Genomic DNA, 24,361 nt, shown 5'->3' with positions numbered 1-24,361 from the left:
CCGGACCCCACCCCCCACCCCTGTATCTATGGCAGGTTTCTCTAGGCCAAACTTAGTGCAAGAATCTGTATAAAATAAAGCTTATATATCGTTCGGTTTTTTGCTTTGTGGAACTTTGGAATGTGCCGTGGACGCCCCCCGCCGCTCTGCCCCTCTGTGCAATATCCGCGCCAATGCCAAGCAGCTCTCCAGCACAATGGCCCACATCACACATGGCATGATGGCACTATACATCGCCTGGGAAGAATACATCCAACATTGCCCCCTGCAGGCTGGTTTTGGCATTGTGACCACAAAAAAAAGGGAAGATTAATGCAATAGAAGCCATCACCGCGCAATTCGTGACCACTAGCATGGATGCAGCTAGACGTGCAATAACATCCAGCTATGGGGGGCATATTCCAGAGGCATGGGGTAAAACGAAAGTGATCAGGGGAGCTGGCAGCGCCTGCAGATTGGGTGGCGATCCACTAAGGTCAGTGAGAGGCCAGGGCTGCTCCACTCTACCCATAGCATTACCAACACCACCATCTAGTGGCTGGAAGCAGGTACTGCTAAACAATGATAGTTGTGCAAGAATTGTTCCCCCCCTCCGCCCTCTTCCCCCCCCCCCCCCGCAAAAAAAAAAGAAGAGCAAAACCAAAAACAGATGCCAAGTGCCATCAGAGGCTGAAGGGGTTACACTGGGTGCAAAAGACCCCCAGAATCTAAAATCATTTAGCTCAGAGTCCCAAAAATCAATTTCACCCCAGCCACAAACCATCCCACAGTGCTTCAACCCATCCACAGTCCCCCCCCCCCCACCTCCTTGTGACCCCAAAGTCTACCCAAAAAGTTCCTGAAATCTAGAACCACGACTGTGCAAAGGTGATGTCAAAGATGCAGATTGTCCCGGGACCCCCCCCCCCCCCCACAAATAAAAACTAGAGCTAGTCACATGATTGAGTGCAAATTCATTAAAGCATTGTGTAGCTGCACATACCTCCAGCCTTCCCTTGGGTGATTGTTTAACACTGCGCCCTTGTGGCAGAGTGGGGTATTGCTCAATCCAAATCAATGCATCAAAACCACCCTGATGTGCGTACGTTCCTGTGCTTGTGCCTGAGCACGCTCGTCTTGCAGCCCGTTTACACGTAACGATTGCCGCTCAAAACTATGTCCAAACGCTCCCCGCTCAGCGGTTCAAGTAGGGAGGTGAAGCGCTGAGCGAGAAGCGAGCGATTCTCAGCGATCATCTTCCTGTCTAAACATTCTGCGCAAACAACTAGCGGTGACGTCATTCGCTCGTTTAAACGAGAATCGCCCCGTGTAAAAGGGGCATTAGAAGAGCCCAGTATTACAAGTGCAAAACATTTCCTTAAAGGGGACCTCCACTGTAAACCGTTAAAAAAAAAAAAAAAAAGGCATCCCTCTACGTACTGGAATTGATTGTAGCGGCCCTGCGACGTCCCTCAGGCTGCGGACAGACAGGGACCGACGAATGCACCAACTTCCAGGGGGATTTTAAAAAAAACCAAAAAACCACAAACAAGCGGTGCGGCACATTGGACGCGGTCACCTGATCCCTCCCTTTGCCCATCTATACCACACGGATAACGTTCCAGACCGTGCTGCTATGGAAGCAAACCTGTAAGTCGCCGTCTGTTGCCGCAGCTTTCTTTGGGGTTAGAGATTATGAAAAATATGTAGTATCACAAAAGCGAAGGCTCCGCCCAGACCAGCCAATCCGATCACTGCTACAACCACCGGACCCCCGGTCCACACAGGCACCCCCACCGCTTTCACGTAAAGTGCACTAATTACATGTTCTGTGCGGATTAATACATTTCTCGAGGAGTCGGCGCTCCGTTCTACGCCGGCGACACTCAGGCCAGGATGCACATCAGGCTGGAGTCACACGGGCGAGCACAAATGTGTTGGTCCGAGAAACTTGGACCAATATCACACTTGTAAAAACGCGATTTTCACGGTAAGTGCAATGCGATTGGTGAAAAAAAAAGTTTAAAAATGCAATTTTCCCGTAAGACATGCTACATTTTTTCCGTCTCGCAGAATCGTTAAACGCATCTGTAAATAGACGCATTGAAAGCAATGAGTTCTACTTCCGTGTATCTCGCAATGTGCAAGACTTGCGCAAAAAACTAAAAATCGCCCATGTAAATAAAGCCTTATGGACACAAAACGTGGCCAAACTATGGTGGTGTGTCACTGGCCAAATACAGGAGCGCCAACCTCCCTCCCCTTCTCTCCTCCATACAGATTAATTAGAACATTCTGGCTGCCCGCAGTCACCACTAGGGGGAGCTTACTGAATACAGATTTAAATTGCTACTATTGAACTCAACTATAAACCAACTTCTGCATGCTCCCCCTAGTGGTGGTTAAAAAAAAATGTTTAAGTCAGCACAGACATCTGAATTTCTCCTCGCATTTCGTTCGCCTTCTTTTTCACGCAGCATTTTCCCTATTGAATTAATGCATTAAAAGAGCGACGAACCGTCATAGATGTGCTTACGTTAAGAAGGGTCCTAGTCGCCAATGTTGGGTAGTCTGAGGGGAGGCCAAGGAAGGTTTCTGCCCCTGGCACCAATACTTCTTACCCCTGAGAGGTTACAGAAGGGGCGGTGAAATGTAGGACACTATTATATTGCACCGGGCATGGAGGGGAAGGGTTATACAGGTGCTCTTACTACAGGTGGCACTGCGCACCACTCTTCCTGTGCGGTACGGGAGAATCACCATTCTTCTATGTGGAGACAGTAAAAATTATTATTCATACCAATAAAGTCTGACAGCAGATAACCGCGCAGTGCGGCCGCGTAATGGACATTTCACAGGGCAGAGAATGGACGCTGCAGGGAGCGGCTCTACTGGCGATAAAAGGTAGCTGCCATTTTTGCCATCGAGTATTTAAAAAAAAAAAAAAAAAAAAAAAAAAAAAAAAAAAGAAGGATTGGCTTTTATACAAGAAACAGCGCCCCGCTAGTCCACAGGTTGTGTCTGGTATTACAGCTCAGCTCCATTCATTTAAATGCAAGTGGAACTGCAATACAGGACACATCCTGTAAGAGAAGGTGGCGCTCTTCCTGAAGGGAGAAAAAAAAAGAAAAAGGCTGATCCTTTTTTCTGTGCAGGACAACCGCAGTACATACAATCCTAATCGTATTTCATGACGAAGGAGTCCTGGACAGGGACAACGGCCGCTCATAAATTGGATCGTCTTATACTTCCCTTGATTTTTTTTTTTTGGGGTGTGTGGAAGGGGTTTAAGGACAAGACAGCGGGGCGGCCATTTCCGAGTGGAACCAAATTCATGAGGCCATCGAGCAGAGCAGAAATTCTCCTGGGGTCGTTCACAGATTTTGGCGCAGATCTGAACCTTTCAATGGCATGGGTGAAGTCTGCGAATCCACATCACCATCCGCCACGTGTGAACGCGCCCTTAAAGAGATTTTCTACATCGTGCCAATGAAAGACCCTGTTAGATGGGGGTCACTTTCCCCTTTATGTCCCCTCAGCCCGATGTTAGCATTTCTCCCCTACCTCCAGGTTAAAAGGTAACGCTCTGACCCGCATGAACCAAGATGGCCGCACCGCTTCTGACCACCTTGCTAGCTGTACGATTTCACCTGGGATTTTCGCAGGAGTGACCAACAGAACCCCGGTCAGCCTAGAGCTGGTGAAAGACTAGCGCATGCTGGACCCACTTCTACATCCGTAACATGGACGGACACGCCCTCCGGGCTACGGAGGTGCAAATGCAGCCAGAACGCGCTAGTCTATCACCGACCTAAAAATGCTACTCTGATTGGTCAGTGCTGCTCACCAGCATCATAGACTATCAATACACAGTGTGCATCAGGTAGTCAGAGAAGTGGGGCGGCCATCTTGGTTTGTCCAGGATCGGCAGGTCGCTTTAAGAGCCATAAAACACTAGTAAAATTTGCCTGTATGTCCTCCCCCCCATGTCCACACAGCCTCCAAAAAGTGCAAAGCATAGTGCAGCGAGGATTTAAGACCACCCTGGAAAAACGGGGAAGAAAGAATTAAAAAAAAAAAAAAAAAAAGTTTAAAAACCACACATCACCCCTCCCCTCCCCCGAACATCCCGGCCCCCCCATCTCATAATATCAAAAATAAATCTTGTCTTCTCAAGCTCACTGAACAATCCACCAAAAAAGGAAATTGGTGGCGCATTACCTGAGAAGAACCTCCTCATGGCCATCTAGGCGGGGTCCAGCCCACTAGGGGGCAGCTCCAGACCATACAAAAAGAAACGCAATCCATGTATAAAAATATGGGGAGTATAACAACAGTCCTGAATCGTTGGGCTCTTTCACAAAAGGCGGGGAAAAGAAAAAAAAAAATTTCAAATAAAAGCTCAGTTGCGCCCCCTGGGGGCAGTTGAGGTTTAGCGGCTGCAGCCCTCAGTCTATGAACCTCTGACAGGCCTTCTTCCAGCGGCAGGCGGTGCACCACATGTCCTTCCGTTCCATCCCGTACACCTTCCGGCACTTCTTGGCTTCCCCGCGGGGCTTCCTGCGGAAGAGGGAAGAAGGCGTGGCCTGGATCAGAGGCGGACCTCCGATGCTTGCCCGACACGTAAAGCTTTTTTTTTTTTTGCATGACAGATCAGATCAGCCCCCTGATCACCCCAGGCCAGGCACACCAAAACGCACAATACAGACATAGACGGAGGGGGCTGCTCACCGAGTCCCGGGCACTTGCTTTGAAGTCGGCGAGGCGGTCAGGATCTGCGGCCTTTTCTCACAGATGTTCAGTGTGGGGCGAACCTACGGCAGAAAACCGGTCAATATAAGTGTCAGGAGCGTACAGGGCAGATACGTCCACACACCCCGTTATAAGGCCAGCGGGGTCATGTTAAAGAATACCCTCGGTGCGGCCGGGATCTGGGCAATCCATGGGGAACGGAAAGCTTATAGGGTGGAAATATAAAAGCAAAAGCCAAAGTAATGTGTTTGTATAAGTGTGCACACCCTCTTATATCCGGGGTGCGGTTGTGTTCAGGATCAGCCAATCACATGTCACCTCCTGATAACTAGTAGTCTGCACTCCGCTGCCGTTACTTACAGGGATTCCGGGCCCCCATATAAAGTTCGGCTCTTCTAGGATTTTCCTGACATTTTCTTAGTCGGTCCATAAAAGATCTTCCAGAACATCACAGGGGTCCGATTGTTGGAAGGAGTCAGTCAGGAGGAGGAGCCAAAACATCTCCAAGACATTACATGTACCATGGGGGACAGGGGAGACCGTCAGCAAGAAGGGGATTAATGACCCAACAGTAACATCACCAAGAACTGGACGGCCCTCAGAAATGGATGAAGACCAGAAGAACATTGGTCCAGGACAGAAGACTTCTCTAACAAAGAAGAACATCCAAGCCCGGCCATGTTTTACCAAAACCTCCATCCTGTCTGCCTGAAGTCCGTGGAGAAGGTGTTCTATCTGAGGAGACCGAGGGGGAATGCCAGTAGGTGCCAACCCTGTCATCACCAGAAGACGCCCAGACCGCAGTGACGATGGTGGGGGCAGCATTATGTGGGGGCTGTTCTGCTGCTGGAACTGGGGCTTTAGTCAAGGGGGAGGGAATTATGAGCAGCCCCAAATATCAGTCCATTGTGGCCCAAAGCCTTCCAGCCTCGGCTAAAAAGCTGAAGATGAAGAGGAATTGACCTTTCAGCCCAACAACAACCCAAAGCAGCCCGACAAATCACCAGGAGAACGGCGTCAGCGGAAGATCACAGTCCTGGAACTGCTCAGCCTGAGCCCAGACTCGAATCCCACTGAAGATCTCTGCTTGACCTGAAGAGGGCGCTACGCATGAGATGCCCCTGCAATGTGACAGATCTGGAACACTTTTGCAAGGAAGCGTTCGCAAAGATTGCCAAGTCAGGATGTGCCAACCGACCCAAAAAGACTGAACGCCGTCATAAAGTCAGAGGGTGCATTAGCGGATTACTTTTAGGGTGTGCATATTTATGCAACCACTTTTTTTTACCTAACCTAAAAGACTCAGCGCGTTTTTCAATGGGATTGTACAAATAATGGGTCATACTGAGGGGAAAGAATCCTGAAAAGTCATCTTTGTTTAACTTGACAAAAACCTGGCATTTTAGACTTTTTCTATGCAGTGTACATGCCTGCAGCACGTAATCCTGTCCCGGGTTCATGCTGCCCGTGGTTTGTGCTGCACAAACCTGGTAAGAGGTTCCCTGTAAATATGACGTACACAAATTTATCATGTCGCAACAATCTACTGAGCTGATCAGAACCATTAAAGAGGTTGTACCAGCACGGACCCTCAATGATCCTGAGAACAGCAAAGGGGGCCGCGCAGATTAATACCGTGCTCCTTTGGCCTTATTGACTTTGGATACTGTCCATGATATACTTTCTACTAATATCTGAAACACCTTAGCTGTTTCCCTCCATCCGTCCTGCAAATGTCTGGCAAGTTCTCTCAAAAGGTATGTTCATCTGCTGTGAAAATGGAGTAGCACGATTCGTCACTACATAGAACGCTCAACTGCCCAATGACGACGTTCCTTGAACCATTGTAGATAGGCCGATGCATCCTTAGAGAACTTGCCAAATGTTTGCAAGATGAATGGAGGGAGCAATGGCGCAAGGAGCGTCATTAGATAGTTGAACAATAGAAGAATGTTCTATGGAGTGACGACTCATGCTACTCCATCTTCACATCAGATGGACATACCTTTGAGAGAACTAGCCAGATGTTTGCAGGATGAGTGAAGGGAAATACCAGCTGCAGTGTATCAGATGTTAGTAGAAAGTATACCACGGAGAGTATCCAATGTCAATGGGGCCAAATGAGGCCCAATATGGAAATAACTACTACTTTTAATTCTTGCTTAACTTTTGTAGGATAGTGTACCGGAATGTGCTCCCAATCACCCGGCAAATGCCCACTCATTGGGAACATTGCAAATTTTATGCGGCGCACAAACACATACACAACGTATTAGCAGCACATTCTCCTGTGTGACCAAGGGAAAACGATTTTCCCCTATGGGAACAAGTTAGTGTATTAACAGTCCCATAGTCTGAAGTGGCCTGTGTAAAGGCCAGGAAGACGAGCGCCGATCTCAATGATCAGCGCTGTGCAATCAAGTCATGTTAAAAGGACCCCAAGTTTGTTCTGTCGGTTAGAACACTTTAGTAAATCTGCCCCAATGACTTACCTTGTAATGTCCCGAGGGGCAGAGCATGACCCCTCGTTATGCTCCACCCCTTCAGGCCCTAAAAATGGATGGATTGGTTTTTCTTAAAGGGTTCCCTTAGCAACAATCCACCATCTGTTATATTCTGGGAGAACCCCTTTAAGAATTGGGGTCAGGCCGGTACTTACTGGGGGAGCTTTGATGAGCAGCGGCGGAGGAGACTGCCAGGAGAAGCTGACCTTAGAGGTGATGGATACGCTGACAGGTGAGGGAGCCTGTGGGCAGAGCAAGACAGGGCATGAAACGTCTACAAGGGTCTGTAAAGCCAGGGCACATAGGAACACAGAGAGGAAGATTGCAGCAGTGCTGGAAAGTGACGAGCGGCTTAGTGGTGATCTATAGATAATACATATGGGCTGTGGAGACATACTCACTTGATAGGCGTGATCGGTGTGCACGTGGCAGAGGGTGCTGGGAGCGGACAGACTAAGCGGGGATACCAGAGGCAGCTCTGTGTTATTGGAGGCTCCAAGGGACCCCGCACAAATGAAGGGAGGGGGCCCGGTGGTGGTCGGAGAGGTGGGAGTTAGGCTGGACAGTCCGTCTGTCAGTGTGTCCACGTTCACATCCATCTCTGTATAGTAGAAGTCTTCTTCACCGTCGTTGTGCTCTGGTCCTGCACAGGGTCTGCGGTACAGAAAACGGAGGGGAGCAGACTGATCACTTGCATTATGCGTTTAGGACCCGCAAAATTAGTTAGTTAATCCCCCTTTAGAGGGGTTTTCCTATGACTTAGAATACATTTCTTCAAGCCCTTCTGTCCTTCCTGGTTGCTGCTGAGAACATGTGACTGCTGCAGCCAATCACTGGCTATAGAAAGTCACTGCGGCGGCCAGCAATTGGCTGTAGTAATCACATGTCCTGCTCAGCAGCAACTAGGAAGGACAGAGGTGCGGTGGAGCAATTCTAACCCATTAAGGGCCAAGCACAGTAAATTTACAGGGCTTGGTCCTGGGCTTTAAACCCAGCAGGTAGTAAAAATACTGCCGGTTTAAAGCCCCTGCAATCAAACAGGAGCATGCCAGGTTGTCAACGGTTAGTCACAGCCGAGAACCCGGAGGAGAAGTCAGGAGGGGTTTTTAAACCTTTTTGCCTTCTTCTTTCCCAAGTACACAGCATTCATTGAGCGCTATGTACTAAAATGTGGAAGTATAACTTCCATTACACAAGCCGGCAGTCACATGACCACTGGGATCCCCTGCTACAGCAGAGTTACAGGGTCGTAGTTGACCCCGATCAGCTCTGCCAGTGACTTTTGTCACTACAGGGGATGTTTTCCCTGTAACTGGGGCTCCTATGGATGCCTCAGCTACAGTGGAAAAGTGTGAAATAAAAAAAAATAAAAAATGTGACAGTCCCCCAGAGGTCTACTATGACGTCACGGGGGTCATGGATGGTAAAAAAAAAAATATATAAGAAACAAAATTACAGAATAAAATAAAAATATATACATAACAAAAGAAAATAACCCAAAGCCGACGCTGACCAAAACAGTCGCCATATGCGCTCTGTAATCCAAACCATACATATTATATATCAAATTGAGGAACCCGTGCCTAGACTTTATTTTAGCGTAAATATACTAATTAAAAGGGAAAAAAAGTGTCTGGTCCTTAAGGGGTTAAAGGGACACTGTCACAATGGAACAGCATGATGGTAGGTGGCATGGAAGCAATGTGTTATTTTATACACTCTCGACTCCCGCTGTGACCTCCAATCACGTCTGTGCGTGGTCTGAAAATTTGACTCTTCAGATTGTTGTGCACGTACTATCCTATAGAAGTAGAGATGAGCGAGTATACTCACTAAGACACATTACTCAAGCGAGTATACTCACTAAGGCTAACTACTCGAGCGAGTAGTGCCTTAGCCGAGTATCTCCCCACTCGTCTCTAAAGATTCGGAGGCCGGCGCCGGTGACAGGTGAGTTGTGGCGGGGAGCGGGGGGGGGAGAGAGGGAGAGAGAGATCTCCCCTCCGCAGAGGTCTGAGAAAAGTCAAGCTTTTAGACAACGCACTGACTTCATGAAGAGAACTGCGGGAGTCAAAAAAAAAAAAAGCAGTCCATTTACACGTAAGGATGATCGCTCAAAATGCGTTCAAACGGCTGAAAATGAGCGATAATCGTTCAGTGTGAATGCAAAAAAGAAAAACCGCTCACTATTAGTTTGAAAGTCAGCGATAACTACTTGTGAGCAGCTTAAAAACCATCTTTGGCTTCTCCTTCCATATAAATGCTCCTGGCTTAGCACTTCACATACAAGGTAATGCACTGAGCGAGAAGCCAGCGGTGAGGTCCGCGTTCGTGCAGTCGTTTAGCCGGCTGTCGTCCCATGTAAAAGGGCCACAAGGTAAAGCAGCAATTGCTGGATTAAGGAATTTGATGATGTACTTCTACATCGTACAGGTGGCAGGGGGCGTTGGTAATCCTGACAAATCTTGACTTTTGGGGGGCAGGGTTGAATACTTTTGCAAGCCTCTGTATTTAAAGGGGTTTTCTAGGTGAACACTACTGAGAACGTATCCTTAGGATAGGTCGTCAATGGCAGATCTTCAAGGGATTTGCTGCTTGGGACCCTTGATGATCAGCTGATCTGCTGTCAGACGGCAGGAACGCTCAGTGCTGTCACTTTATCGGTGGTCTGCTTGGGTATTGCAGCGCTCTTCCATAGAAGAGACAACCACGGCTACCATACGCTTCTGGACGAGCCATAGCTGGATCTTCCGCATGTCCGGTAAAACCCCTTTGTGATACAACCCCCTTAATGCATGGCACCATACATTTGATGGGACGACGTGGATGTATGCAAGACACCCTGCTGAAATAACCGGGGTCGGAGCTCGCTGCAGCACCATAATGATTTTTCAGAGGTACAGGGATCCCACTGCAAGTCTATCGGTACACCAATGATGCAATATCAGGGTTCAATGAGCTGCTATGGCGATTTGGGTCCAACAAAGCTCCCAGGAACAGCATGTACAAGAGACTATTAGGCCCTGAAATTTATGGCGCTGAGCATGCAGTACTATTCCAGGCCCCTAGGTGCATCACACATTGGTGGGAGTTGTCTCGGCCCCCCACTGATCTGATATTGATGACCCATCCTGAGGATAGCTCATCAGTAATCGTGTCCCCAGAAAACCCCTTCAATACATTATATGTCATCCTGCAAAGAACTAGGTCCCATAATACTACCGTATGTGGACCCATCACCACGCAGCACCCCAATTGTCACACTCACCCCAGATGTGCCGTACGGATATGCTTCTGTATTGCAGTCGACGTGCTGAGGACCTTCCCGCAGTTCTTCCATAGGCAGCGGAACATGAGCCTCCCCGAATTCTGGAGGAACAGAACGGTCTGTGTGACATTTACATAACCAATGAGGAATGGGAGAGGTAAAGTAGAAGCGCCCGTACCTTCCTCTTCCGGGGCACAGGTTCACCAAACAGGAAGTGAGTGGTGTCGGAGTCCTCTAGGCCGCCGTCGGCGTATGCCAAGGAGGGTGCGGGCTGCAGCGGAGGAGACGGCGTGGAGGGGATGGACGTGTAGAGCTCACAGCTGTTAGAACTGCTTGAACTTGATGAAATGGCGTTCTCCGGGCACAACTCGCCGTGACGTCCTGCGAACACGCCAAGGATGCAGCCTATTAGTCATGTGTAGTCAGGGAAAGTAAACCTATAACCTTCAGCCAGCAGAGTTGGGGTCCTTTTAGACGGGATGCTTGTTGAGTGCTTAGGTCCCCGACAGTCATCCCAAAGTGTCTAAATCATATCACAGCCATTGGGCAAACGAGCAAATGTGGGCTTACAAAATGCCCGTCTGCCGCACATCCACCCTGTGAAGACAAGGGACGAATGCCTTTGTATGGGAGTGATCCACCGTATTAGAAGGGGTTGTCACACTTCTAGCTGCTGTCAGACATCTCCATACATTGCGCAGTGATCTAGGCTGATACTGAAGTGAATGGGACTCAGCCTGCAGTACCAACTCAGACCACTGCACAATGTACGGAGCCATCTGAAAATAGCTAGAAATGAGGCAACCCCTTTAATGATCATTAGTTGCCATGCAAGCGATGCTCTGCTACATGTGGACGGCAGTAATGAACATGGATCAACATGCGACTTGTTGATGGGCACGCCTCACACTTATAGAGAGCCTGCCTTTGTAAGAGCGGTCCTAAGAGGATAACCACACTTTTGTTGCATCTGTTACGTACGGACTTTGGAAGTGCATCCCGGCCAGACTGCAGGGGCCAAATTAAGAACATAATACGCGTGTGCATATGATGCTTCGGGATCGGGGACCAGAGACCTGCGGTTAGGCCGGGCACACCACCGAACGCCATACGTAAAACTGATGCAGCAAAAGACAGTGTGGTCATCCCCCAAGACACTGGTAGTGCGGGGCACGCTGCCCGGAGCCCCATTTAAAGTGGTGGGTCCATCCCAGACTTTCATGGCAAATCCCAAGTCTTACGCCCAATGTCCATGGGCGGATCTGATTTGCGGAATCCACGCAGATGACCTGCAAATCAAGCCGCCATAGTGATATATGGGCGTCCGCTAATGAAATGAAGCATGCGGATTCGACTTGTGGACGGCTTCTAAATCAATTGTGGACGAGCCGCGGATTCTGCGTATGTGAGGCAGCGCTTCCGCGCACATCTGCAGGGAAGAAAATGAATACCTGCAGGGTCCTTGGCTGCGGGCAGAGTCGGATTCCGCCGCGGGTTCCCGCAGACGAAATCTGATCCGCCCGTGGACACGAGGCCTTAGGCCACTCACACAGGAATTTGTAAAAACGCCACGTTTTTAAACATGGTCGGCAATGTTTTTAATGCCCCCGATCATTGCAATGGGTGCATTAAAAAGTGACGCATCGCTGAAAAATGGAACATACAGCGTTCAATTTAGCCTTGATTAGAAACGCTGCGCTAAAACGCTTGTCCGGAGGCTCAGTGCAGCGTTTTAGGCGGCCTTTTCAAATGCCCACTTAAGTCTGTAAAATAGGCCTGTGTGAGAGGCGCCTTATAGATGCAGGTCCCAGAGGTGGGAACTGCAACCCATCTATTCCCCCCCCACCCCATCCCCTTTCCACTGCCCTTGGCCCATCAGTATGTGGTGGCCGGGACTTAGTGGGCATTGCCACGCTGTTTCCACAACTCCCATAGAGAAGTCAACAGAAGTTTTTTGGGAGTGGAGAAGAAGTGTAGTGATGCCCGCTTGGATTGTGCTGACAACTCCCAGTCACTGAATGCAGAGACCACAACTAGAGATGAAGGTCTCCCCTCTGGTACCTGCACCCATCAGACTATATGGTGGATGGGCCATTACAGTCTCAGATGGGGATACCTCTTTAGAAGGAATGCAGTTGTTATGCAAGTTACCCCTAGCAACAAGCCAAGATGAATGTATTGGCACAGTACAGAGAAGGGGCCTGGCAGCGGTCGCCAGTACTGCTGATGACTGCCCGCCATGTCCAACGCCCGCTCTGGTTAGCGTGAAAGTATTCAGATACCTGTTCCTGCTCCCAGTACCAAAGGTCCGGACGACAAGCTGGTCAGAGCGGCCGCAGCGATCGCCTCATCGAGCCTGGAGGGAAGACACAGATGTGTGGTCAAGAATCACCCTAACATTTATGGTCACCCAAGATAGAAGAGGCTGCAGTACCAACTAGAGGTTTAAAGGAGTTTCCCCATTACAGACAGTTCTTCTCTAGACCACATATCAAACTCAGGGCCCGCAGGCCGAATTCGGCCCACGACATCAATTTATGTGGCCCGTGAGGTCCGGATGTAGAAAAGCTTCTTCTAGACTGATTGGCCCAGAGCTGTGCTGTAAGACCCTCCGTCGCACTGTGGACTCACTTGTGGCCCGTCGCTGGGTACCGAGATCGCGGCCACCATCATTGTCCTACATGCGGACTGAGCGTTGCAGCGGTTACTGCAGCCCCCGGAGCCTTTAGTGGGCTCGCCCCTGTCCCGCAGTACAGCGCTGCTCACCGGGGTCCAGACGGGCAGACAGCTTATACATCCCAGCTGGTCCGCGCTACCGGACTGCGAGCCTGCTGCACGGATCAGAGAGGACGCTGTGTTACACCGCTACCCACCCCAGTGAGGAAGGGCTCTGCCTTAAGGAATATTTTGGGAACCCTTCACCAGGTTCTGCTGGCTCCCATAAGGTTTTCCTTTTCTAAGGGACAGGAGGCGACGGTGCAATCAGCAATCTCCATCTGCTGCACAGAAGGGAATGGCGATTGGGCGTGCGCACCGCTGCTCTAGTCACATTAGGCATTTTGGTGCACCGGTTTTGGGATTTCTGGGGTCACAGCAGTCAGCCTGTGATAAGCGACAAAGGTCTTTAATAGGAAGACCCTTTTAACCCTTTGCAATCCAATTTTGGATTCAGGGTTTCCTAGGGGGCTTTCTCTTTCTGCCATTATACAATGGCGCCATCTGCTGGCTAGAGCCGGTACTGCAGTTTAATTCCTTCTCAGCTTTAAACGAAGCAGGGAGATGGAAACTAGAGCAAAATACTCATGTGAATGAGCCCCAACAGACACCGCTGTCACAGTGTAGCAGATCCCTCTTGTAGGGGACAGGGAGCCCAACAGGGCAGGTTTTCTGGATTTCCTCAGTATTGCCACAGCTGTTCTTAGTGTACGATATCCTGAAAACATGACCTGTTGGGGCTTTGGGGACTGAAGTTGTGCACCCTTGCTCTATCAGAAAACAGTAATTCCCTCCACTGACAGCAAGCAGAGATCTGAAAATAAAAAAAATGCTATAAAAGGTCAATACTCATATTAGAGAGAGCTGCAGGAACACAACTAAAACTTAAAGCGACCCTCCGGTCCCGCAGAAGTAAAGATGCCGCAGCGCTTCTCTGCCTACCTGGTGCACAATGTGTATCAGCATGCATTAGTAGTGCGAGGCCGGGCTCACACGGGCGGACTGGAGGCCACAGTGGATTCCGGCTGGTCACGCAGCGTACCTGCTTTTTCTATAATGTGGATGACTGTGGCGGCTCGCCGTCAGTCATGCGCAGTACACTTTCCCCCACCTCACCCGCAGCCAATATGCCATGTTAATTGCGTATGGGCAGCGAGTCGGGCGGCTTCCTTTCGCTGCAATGGAGGCCGTCCACATTTAGTCCGCTGCATAATAGAGCAGGTTGCGATTTTTCTTCCGCTCGTGGAATATGCGGTTTGCATGAAGGAAGAAATTGAAAGCTCATGCCTTGCAATACCCACGTTTTGCCACGGATCCTCCAAGCGGTCGCTGATCGCAGATTCCGCAATTGGAATCCGTTCGTATGACACCCCCCCCTCCCCCTTAGACACTACATGCTGCTCTGACTGGTCATGTGGGCAACACTAGCCAATCAAAGCAGGGGCAGTCTTCTACTAATGATGAATACTAATACACAGTGTGCATCAGGTGGTCAGAGAAGCTGGTGCGGCCATCTTTCTTTCTCCAGGCCCGGAGGGTGGCTTTAATGCATCGATGCCGCTCTGCAATAGACTTGGGTCATTCCTGCGTACAATGAGGACCGCGTGCTGCAGATACTGGGGCATCGAGCGCCGTACGTGAGCGCCCCACCTCCTAACCTGTGGTTGAGGGGAGGAAGAACAGCGGACAGCGCCGGTTGGGTTCGGCTTTGCACAGGTTGGGACGCCGACGCTGCCGGCTGTGGGTGCTGCAGGGCTCCGTAGAAGCTGTCCTGGAACTGCCCGATTTGTGAGTTGTCCAGCATCTTGCCAAGGTGGAAGGATGTTCTGGCGTTGCTGTAGAACATGGACACCTGCAGATTAAAAGAGAGAAAATGACACAAAAGTCATGCAGGTTGAACTTGGGGGTGTTCAGAATGGGAAGAGCGCCCCCCGGCCCTCACCAGATGTAATTTATTGTTTCCTATCTGCTGTACTGTAATGCATAAATATGGAAGATGGGTAGGGGGCGCTGTAGCAAGAGATGTCAATCATTTATCTCAGACATTGTGCTCTGCTGCCCTCCGGTGGCCACATGGCGTTACAACAGATGGGTGATCTGTACACCACAGTCATATACTATACATAGGGTGGCCTGAAACACCAAGCAAGAACCAATAAGATGGGTGAGGGGTCCTCTAAACGCTGGCGTAAGGGGGCCGTCCAGAGTAGGACAACAACTTGGTGGAAACAAAGAGAAACCACCAATCTATACTAATTAAAGACTCAATTGCCGTCCATCACCCCCCCCTCCCAGAATGCCGATGGGTTGAGGTACATTATACCACCATCTAAGGGTACCTTTACACCCAACAATCACCACAACGACTTTTGCCTCTTACTGTCATACAGGAGTGAGAGCTGTTGGGGTGTAGTGTGTTGCTTCGAAATGTCAGCAGGGGGCGGTAGTTCCCAGGTGACAGTACTAGAAGGCTTGCAGGTGTTAGTGACCAGGTGTAGGGTATTATTCCAAGGGGTCAGTGTTTGGAGGCGGTGTAGTGTGTGACAGTGAGGGATGCCCAGGTGTCAGTGACCGGTGTAGCGGGCGGCTTGCAGTTGTCAGTGAGGTGGTATAGCCGACGGGTGTCAGTGACCGGTGTAATGGGCGGCTTGCAGTTGTCAGTGAGGTGGTATAGCCGACGGGTGTCAGTGACCGGTGTAATGGGCGGCTTGCAGTTGTCAGTGAGGTGGTGTAGCCGACGGGTGTCAGTGACCGGTGTAGCGGGTGGCTTGCAGTTGTCAGTGAGGTGGTGTAGCCGACGGGTGTCAGTGACCGGTGTAGCGGGCGGCTTGCAGTTGTCAGTGAGGTGGTGTAGCCGACGGGTGTCAGTGACCGGTGTAGCGGGCGGCTTGCAGTTGTCAGTGAGGTGGTGTAGCCAACGGGTGTCAGTGACCGGTGTAGCGGGCGGCTTGCAGTTGTCAGTGAGGTGGTGTAGCCGACGGGTGTCAGTGACCGCTGTAGCGGGCGGCTTGCAGTTGTCAGTGAGGTGGTGTAGCCGATGAGTGTCAGTGACCGGTGTAGCGGGCGGCTTGCAGTTGTCAGTGAAGTGGTGTAGCCGACGGGTGTCCGTGACCGGTGTAATGGGCGGCTTGCAGCTGGCAGTGACCGGCTGTTGTGTACAACTCCCAGCAGTAGTATGGGGTTGTAACTCCCAGGTGACAGTAGGAGGCGGTGGAATGGATCCTGGGTGACAATTATCAGATGTAGCATCTGATTTCTGGGTGACAGGGTGTAGTGTGCAGCTCCTGGGTGTAGCTGGTGGGTGTCAGTGACCGGAGGCGGTGTACTCCCTGAGTGTAGCTCCCAGGTGTTTGGTGTTGTACCATGTAGCCCCCAGGAGGCAGTACTAGTAGGGGAAGTAACTTCAGGTGTCAGTGAGGGGGTGTAGTTTGCAGCCCAGGCGCTCAGAGGGGGTGTAGCTGACGGGTGTCAACGATCTGATGCAGTGTGCAGCTAATGAGTGACGGTACTAGAAAGGGAAGTGTCAGCAGCGGGGTGCAGCCCCCAGTCATGTGTAGCCCTCAGCTCCGGGGGGGTTCGCTGTTGCCAGTTTTCAGAGGCGCCGTGTATTGTGTGGCCCCCCCAGATAATAGGGAAGGGCTGTAGTGTGCAGCCTGTGAGCAACACGACTAGGAAGAGGAGGAGGAGGAGAGGTTCTGGGTGTCATGTGCAGCTCCCAGGTGGTCGGTGTAGTCAGTGCTTGGGTGGGGTGCAGCTCCAGGTGTGTTGGAGGGGGAGTTGTTCCCAGGTGTAGTCTGTAGTAACTCCTTGTTGTCAGTGCTCGGAGGTAGGTGTACCAAGCAGTCCACAGGTGTCAGCAGTAGTGGCTCCTGGGGGTCAGTGAGGGGGTGGAGGGTGTTAGTAGGGGGAGTGGTCCCCAGGTGTAGTATGTCAGAGGTTCCCAACTGTAAGGTTCAGCCCCGGGATATCAGCGCTCGGAGCAGGAGTAAGTGTGCAGCTCCTGGGGCAGTACTAGTGGGAGGAGCGGTTCCCAGGTATCAGTGATCGTTCAGCACAAGGGGGAGGGGCTCCCGAGGGCAGCATCGCGGGGTCCGTCCTTGGAGGGGCTCCCGGGGGCAGCATCGCGGGGCCCGTCCTTGGAGGGGCTCCCGGGGGCAGCATCGCGGGGCCCGTCCTTGGAGGGGCTCCCGGGGGCAGCATCGCGGGGCCCGTCCTTGGAGGGGCTCCCGGGGGCAGCATCGCGGGGCCCGTCCTTGGAGGGGCTCCCGGGGGCAGCATCGCGGGGCCCGTCCTTGGAGGGGCTCCCGGGGGCAGCATCGCGGGGCCCGTCCTTGGAGGGGCTCCCGGGGGCAGCATCGCGGGGCCCGTCCTTGGAGGGGCTCCCGGGGGCAGCATCGCGGGGCCCGTCCTTGGAGGGGCTCCCGGGGGCAGCATCGCGGGGCCCGTCCTTGGAGGGGCTCCCGAGGGCAGCATCGCGGGGCCCGTCCTTGGAGGGGCTCCCGGGGCCCGTCCTCGGAGGGGCTCCCGGGGGCAGCATCGCGGGGCCCGTCCTCGGAGGGGCTCCCGGGGGCAGCATCGCGGGGCCCGTTCTCGGAGGGGCTCCCGGGGGCAGCATCGCGGGGCCCGTCCTCGGAGGGGCTCCCGGGGGCAGCATCGCGGGGCCCGTCCTCGGAGGGGCTCCCGGGGGCAGCATCGCGGGGCCCGTCCTCGGAGGGGCTCCCGGGGGCAGCATCGCGGGGCCCGTCCTCGGAGGGGCTCCCGGGGGCAGCATCGCGGGGCCCGTCCTCGGAGGGGCTCCCGGGGGCAGCATCGCGGGGCCCGTCCTCGGAGGGGCTCCCGGGGGCAGCATCGCGGGGCCCGTCCTCGGAGGGGCTCCCGGGGGCAGCATCGCGGGGCCCGTCCTCGGAGGGGCTCCCGGGGGCAGCATCGCGGGGCCCGTCCTCGGAGGGGCTCCCGAGGGCAGCATCGCGGGGCCCGTCCTCGGAGGGGCTCCCGAGGGCAGCATCGCGGGGCCCGTCCTCGGAGGGGCTCCCGAGGGCAGCATCGCGGGGCCCGTCCTCGGAGGGGCTCCCGAGGGCAGCATCGCGGGGCCCGTCCTCGGAGGGGCTCCCGAGGGCAGCATCGCGGGGCCCGTCCTCGGAGGGGCTCCCGAGGGCAGCATCGCGGGGCCCGTCCTCGGAGGGGCTCCCGAGGGCAGCATCGCGGGGCCCGTCCTCGGAGGGGCTCCCGAGGGCAGCATCGCGGGGCCCGTCCTCGGAGGGGCTCCCGAGGGCAGCATCGCGGGGCCCGTCCTCGGAGGGGCTCCCGAGGGCAGCATCGCGGGGTCCGTCCTCGGAGGGGCTCCCGAGGGCAGCATCGCGGGGTCCGTCCTTGGAGGGGCTCCCGAGTGTAGCATCGCGGGGTCAGTACTCGGAGGGGCTCCTGAGTGTCAGTTACTGGTTGTACTGTGCAGCCTCCGGGGGTCAGTACTTGGAGGGGGAGGGGCTTCCAGGTGTCAGTGAGCGGGTGTAGTGTGCAGCCTCTGGGGTCAGTATTACGGGGAGCGGCTCCTTGTGTAGTTCCCGGGGGTCAGTATGAGGAGGGAGGGGGAGTGGCTGCTGGTGTAGCTCCATGGCGTCAGTTACTGGTTGTACTGTGCAGCCTCCGGGGGTCAGTACTTGGAGGGGGAGTGGCTTCTGGGTGTCAGTGACCAGGTGTAGTGTGCAGCCTCTGGGGTCAGTACTATCAGGGGGAGGGGCTCCTGGGTGTAGCTCCCAGAGGACAGTTCTAGGAGGGGGGAGGGGCTTCCAGGTGTCAGTAATGGAGGGCGTGGCTCCTGACGTAGCTCCAGGGGCTCAGTACTTGGAGGGGGCGTGGCCTCCAGGTGTCAGTGCGCGGGTGTAGTGTGCAGCCTGCGGGTGGCAGTACTACTGGGCAGTTCCGTGTAGCGCCGGGGTGACAGTACTAGGAGGGGGCGTGACTCCAGGTGTACTCCGCAGCCCACTGTGTCAGTGCGCGGGTGTAGTGTGGAGCCCCCGGGTGGCAGTACTAGGGGGCGTGTACCGTGTAGCCCCGGGGGTGACAGTACTAGGAGGGGGCGTGGCCTCTAGGTGTCAGTGCGCGGGTGTAGTGTGGAGCCCGCGGGTGGCAGTATTAGGGGGCGTGGTTCCTGGTGTAGTTCCCGGGGGTCAGTCCTAGCAGGCAGTGTAGCTGTGGGTGTCAGTGACCCCACGCAGTGTGCAGCCGGCGGGTGCTCGGAGGGGGTGTGTACCGTGTAGCCCCGGGGTGACAGTACTAGGAGGGGGCGTGGCTCACGGTGTACTCCTCAGCCCCCGGGTGTCACTGCGCGGCTGTAGTGTGCAGACCGCGGTTGTCGGCGCTCGGAGGGGGTGTGTACCGTGCAGCGCTTGTCCCTCGCCCCTCCCCCCTACCTCCGCTCTCTCCGCACAGGCTCCCAGGTTCTGCAGGGACGTCTCGTCGGTCCGGGGGGTGAGATTTGCTGGTGGATGGCGGCGGAGTGAACCCCCGGTGCTCCCTGCCGCTCTGTCAAGGGCTCCGGTGCTCAGCGCCGCCATCTTCTAGGGAAGAAGGGGGGGGAGGAGCAGAGGAGAGAACCGACCAACGGAGAGCGCGCACCGGGACCCCGCCCACACTGCCGCCTTCACCACCAGACACGCCCCCCTCCGCCTGTCGAACGCATCCCGTTTCTTATTGGTTGCAGAACAACAACAAGATCCCGCCCACCCTTGCTCTCTGGCACGTGGCCAGACCCTGCTCTCCCATTGGCTGCGCCTTGTTGTTGTTCACCGGCAGGGTCACGTGCTGAGGATGGAGGCGTGGTGGGCTCTTAAAAAGTCTTAACCCTTTCATGTGCAGGAGGGGGCGTGGTGTGGCTGTCAGTCTTGGGACTGTTTGTTGACGGCTCTGGAACTGCCCGTCACCTGTTTGTGCAGGACTGAGGCTTGCAGAGTAATGTCCTGCAGAGCAGATCCAGTGGGTCCTGCAGAGCAGATCCAGTGGGTCCTGCAGAGCAGATCCAGTGGGTCCTGCAGAGCAGATCCAGTGGGTCCTGCAGAGCAGATCCAGTGGGTCCTGCTGAGCAGCACTCATCTGAAGTCAGGAGCTGCACCAAGTAGGCCAAATTTTGACGCAAATTTTGCGTTGCGGATCTACTGCAGAAGTTGCGCCCCGTGTGACATAATGCTGATGTGCTGCAGGTTTTGATGCAGATTTCACACTTGGCCGCCTGCACATGGCCGGGTCCGATCCCACAGCGGAATCCGCCCCTGCCACCCGCATACCTGTCCGCAGTCTTCATAGCCAGTGCTGCAGATGTGCCGGCCAGCTCTACGAGCCGAAAATCGCACTTTATTCCCTCTCCTGTGGCGCATGCTGTGGGCCGTATTTGCGGCGGAATCCGGAAGCAGACGGCCGTTTCGGATTCCGCAATGCAAATGCGCCCGTGTGCAGCCGGCCTTACGGATGAACTCCATCTGAAGGGTGAAAACAGATCTGCAACAAAAGCTGCAGCACATCAGCAGCGCATGAGCGAGGGCACGGGGCGGGTTTACGGTGGATGTTCCATGCATAAAATTTGCTACTAGTGCAAATGTGTATTTTGCTGCGGATTATCTGAGTATTTTCGAGAATCCGCGTGACTGCCCAGCGCCAGCCTGTCACGCACTGCACATGAGATGCGGCGGACCTGGAGAGGCGAGTACAGGGTCTCGGGGGGCGCCAGATCGGATTCCGCTGCGAGATTTCGCAGGCGGAATTCGACCCGGCCGCGGGACTGAGACCTTAAAAATAATGTGTTGCGGATTTAAATTCTGCACTGAATTATTACGACTCCACATGGGAAAACGCAGAATTGCGCACCCCTCAGCGCAACGTACTTGCGCTGTGAACCAAGAAGATTTTTGCGCGCATCTGCATATCTTTATGTACTTTTTCTGCACAAAATGCAGGGTTTTTTTTGGCGCACGGGAAACAACCGCGCCCGATTTTAAGGGCTATTTAGCCTAATAAGTTCCAAACATGTTTTTCTTTTCAGCAGAATTGCGCCGCACTTTCCGCGCACAAATGCACACAAAAGTAGAGCGTGCTGCGCAATACAGAAATGTATACAAGACCATTGCCATCAATGCGTTCTATTCTCGGCGCGCGCAAATACCCCCGCGTGAAGCCGCCCTCAGTGTGAATTTTTTTTTCTGCGGCGAGCGTGTACGGGATTCTGAAAATCTCGTCGCCATTACTGCTGCTGCAAATTTGCAACACAGAAAATTCGTGCTGTAAATGTGTCCTGTATGAACGCGGCCCGAGGCTACATTCACACCAGCGGAGCTCTCACACGGGTTTTATGCGTTGCGAGACGCACAAATCTCACGCGAATATGAGCTACGTTATTTTGAATGCAGTCATGCACACGAGCGAAGCTGCGAGGTTAAAATAAAAGGCTGTATGTCCTATTTTTTCGCGTCCTTTGGAACTCATTGCCTGTTTTTAATGGGACAGTCAAACATCCCGCGCCGTGCGATTTACACGTGTGACGTGATGTTTCGCACTGAAATCACTTGCCGCTCCTCTGCCGCGCGCAAGACGAGCACCGTAATTCACAGAAGTGATGCGAGATGTTACTGCATGAAAACCGCTAGCACGCTCACCCGTGTGTAGGTAGCCTTAGGCCTCGTGTCCACGGCACGTGCCGATTCTGCATGGGGAACCCACCTGTGCCCACAGCCAGCAACCTGCGTACCTGTCCAGGTCTTCTTTCTTCTGTACTGCGGATGTGTGCGGACGTGTCGGCGCAGTACAGATTTATTTATTTTTTTCACCTGCTCTTCCCACCAAATTCGCAGTCCATCCGCAATTGACTCGGGCCGGGGTCAGATGGCTTCCGTTGACTTTGATGGAAGCCATCCTTGCGGGAACCGCAGTAAAATGGAGCATGCTGCGATTTTGCATCCGCAAGCGTAAACCGCAATTGGTTTCCGCACCAAATGCTGTGTCAAAAACCGCATCAAAATCTGCACCGCATGCCGCGTTTTTTTTTTACATTTGGATTCTGCGCTGTGGAATGTCCAGACCGCGCTATTTGTTCCAGGAAAAAAAAAACTGAAACACAATAAAATTGAAGCAAACTTGAAAGTATTTCGTTTTTTTAAAAAAACTGATTTCAACCCCATTTCTACGCTGAGTGTGAAGCCGCCCGTCCTCGTAACACGTAGACCAGATTTGTTTAAAGGGGTTTTTCCATCTTGGCCAAACATGGCTGCGATGGGAACGCCGCTGAATAGGATTTGATGGGAGTTGGGGTTGAATCACGCGGGCGAGCGCCATATTGTGCTCATAAAATTGCAATGTTTCCTGTAAGCACGATTTATTTCACCGTGCTGAGCACGCTCGCGGAAAATCACACGTATTTTCAATAGGGAAAATTTTTAATAGCGCAGCGCACGCGCCTGAAACACGCCAGTTTATGTGAGCGTAATGCGTTTTTTTTCTCTCTCACCCATTGGAAGCAATTAGGGAGATTTCCGCGGACTCGCAGAAAACAGCTCATGCTGCGATTTTTCTATTTTGCAGCATTCCTGAGATAAAAATCGCACATGTAAATACACCCACTAAAACCAATGGGGTCTATTTCAGCGCAAGTTTTGTGCGTCTCGCAGCACGCAAAAGTCATGCGGGAATATCGTTAGTTTTAACGCACCCTCACGGAAACAGAGTGGCACAGCGAGCTGCGCCGTTTCCACAGTCCATGAGTTACGGATACGGCATAGCTCGCTGTACTGCGCGGTTTGCGTAATTCCTACCGACTTCTATGGGAGTTATAGAAACAGTATAGCGCAGGGCACTCGGACGTTCGTCCCGCTGAAAACCCCATTCAGGGTGGCTGGGAGCAGTGGGACCCGTACAGTGACAAACGGAGCCCGTTATATAGGAGATGGGAGCGTTCACATGCCATCTGTTGGTCAGGACTTTAGGGACGTTGTCATGGGGGACATATTTGTTTTTACTTCTTCCCAGGAACAAATATAACATGAAGCAGCTGCAGACACAAGATGGCGGAGGAGGTTGCCCCTGGCAACCAGTCAGATCACTGTTCTCATGTGCTGTGGAGAAATGAAAGCAGGAATGTGATTGGTTGATTGGTTACTAGGGGCAACACCTCAGCACTGTCTGCCTGCTCTAGTGTTCACACAAAATGGCCTCAAGCAGAAGGAGCAGAGTCCATGGCGGGGACCAGAACCGCTAGGCTATAACTCTCACAGTGAAACCCCCAAAGGACCACCTCTAGTCCGCACAGATTTATTTCTATATAAAAGAATACATTATTATAAAAATCCATTTCACAATTTACCTCTAATTTACATGAGAGAACATTCTCCCCCCGCGTTCTCAGTGAGGCTCGGTCACACGGACGCATTTGTACGTGTTTTTGCGTTGCGAGACTCACAAAACGCACGTCAATATGAACTCCATTCTTTTGAATGGAGTCGTAGACATGAGCGATGCTTTTCCTCACTGCGATACGGTGAGGGAAAAAAATTGCTGCATGTCCGACTTTTTTGCGTTCCTCCAAAGGCATCGCCCATTGATTTCAACGGGACCTTCTAGACATCGCATGCGGTGAAATCAATGGGAAACACTCCCGGTCCGCTATTGCGCGACAGGTTCGGAATTTCACAAAAGGGATACGAGGTGATTTTGCCAGAAATCGCCTCACAGCCGCGGGTAAACCGCAGGTTGGTGAGCGGGATATCGAGTTTCTCGGCCCGTTATCGCGCTTGCTCGTGTGAATATAGCCTGAGGCTGCACTATGTGCCCGCGTGTGATGCCATCATGCAAGAAGAGGGGGGGGGGGAGTGAACCATCAGCCCAAGACCTCGCAACGCCCATCGGAATAGTTGCGGGTAATTTGAATGCAGCGAAAATTTTCAAAAACGCATTTCGTATTGATGGCGGCTCGTTTGGTCCCCCTTTTAACATGCCACAGTGAAATAAATATGGTAGCTGTTATATAGTCACCCCACTTTCCTAGATTCCTGAGAGGCAAATCTGCTTAGCCATGCAGTGATACTCCGCTCACTCCCATAACCATGCCTGCTCCCATACACAGGAAAGCTGGGTCACAGTTATAATGGCAGCCATATTGTTTTCC

The 24,361-nt window shown here is 52.9% G+C and overlaps 1 protein-coding gene across 1 annotated transcript; it reads right to left on the bottom strand.

The window, feature by feature from the left end:
- Positions 1 to 4,086: 4,086 nt before the first annotated feature.
- SLC2A4RG (SLC2A4 regulator) lies at positions 4,087 to 19,827 on the bottom strand. The gene is made up of 9 exons (XM_066586379.1): positions 19,629 to 19,827; positions 14,877 to 15,070; positions 12,786 to 12,859; positions 10,682 to 10,884; positions 10,504 to 10,604; positions 7,637 to 7,889; positions 7,391 to 7,477; positions 4,711 to 4,793; positions 4,087 to 4,539 (listed from the first exon to the last, which is right to left on the bottom strand). Exons 1-9 carry the CDS (start codon positions 19,770 to 19,772, stop codon positions 4,428 to 4,430), a joined length of 1,251 nt encoding a protein of 416 aa, XP_066442476.1. The 5' UTR covers positions 19,773 to 19,827; the 3' UTR covers positions 4,087 to 4,427.
- Between the last annotated feature and the right edge of the window lie 4,534 nt (positions 19,828 to 24,361).

The sequence above is a fragment of the Eleutherodactylus coqui genome, chromosome 13 (assembly GCF_035609145.1).
Source record: "Eleutherodactylus coqui strain aEleCoq1 chromosome 13, aEleCoq1.hap1, whole genome shotgun sequence".
NCBI lineage: Eukaryota > Metazoa > Chordata > Amphibia > Anura > Eleutherodactylidae > Eleutherodactylus > Eleutherodactylus coqui.
The sequence above is the reverse complement of the archived record's forward strand: the minus strand, read 5'-3'. Positions and strand labels throughout refer to the sequence as shown.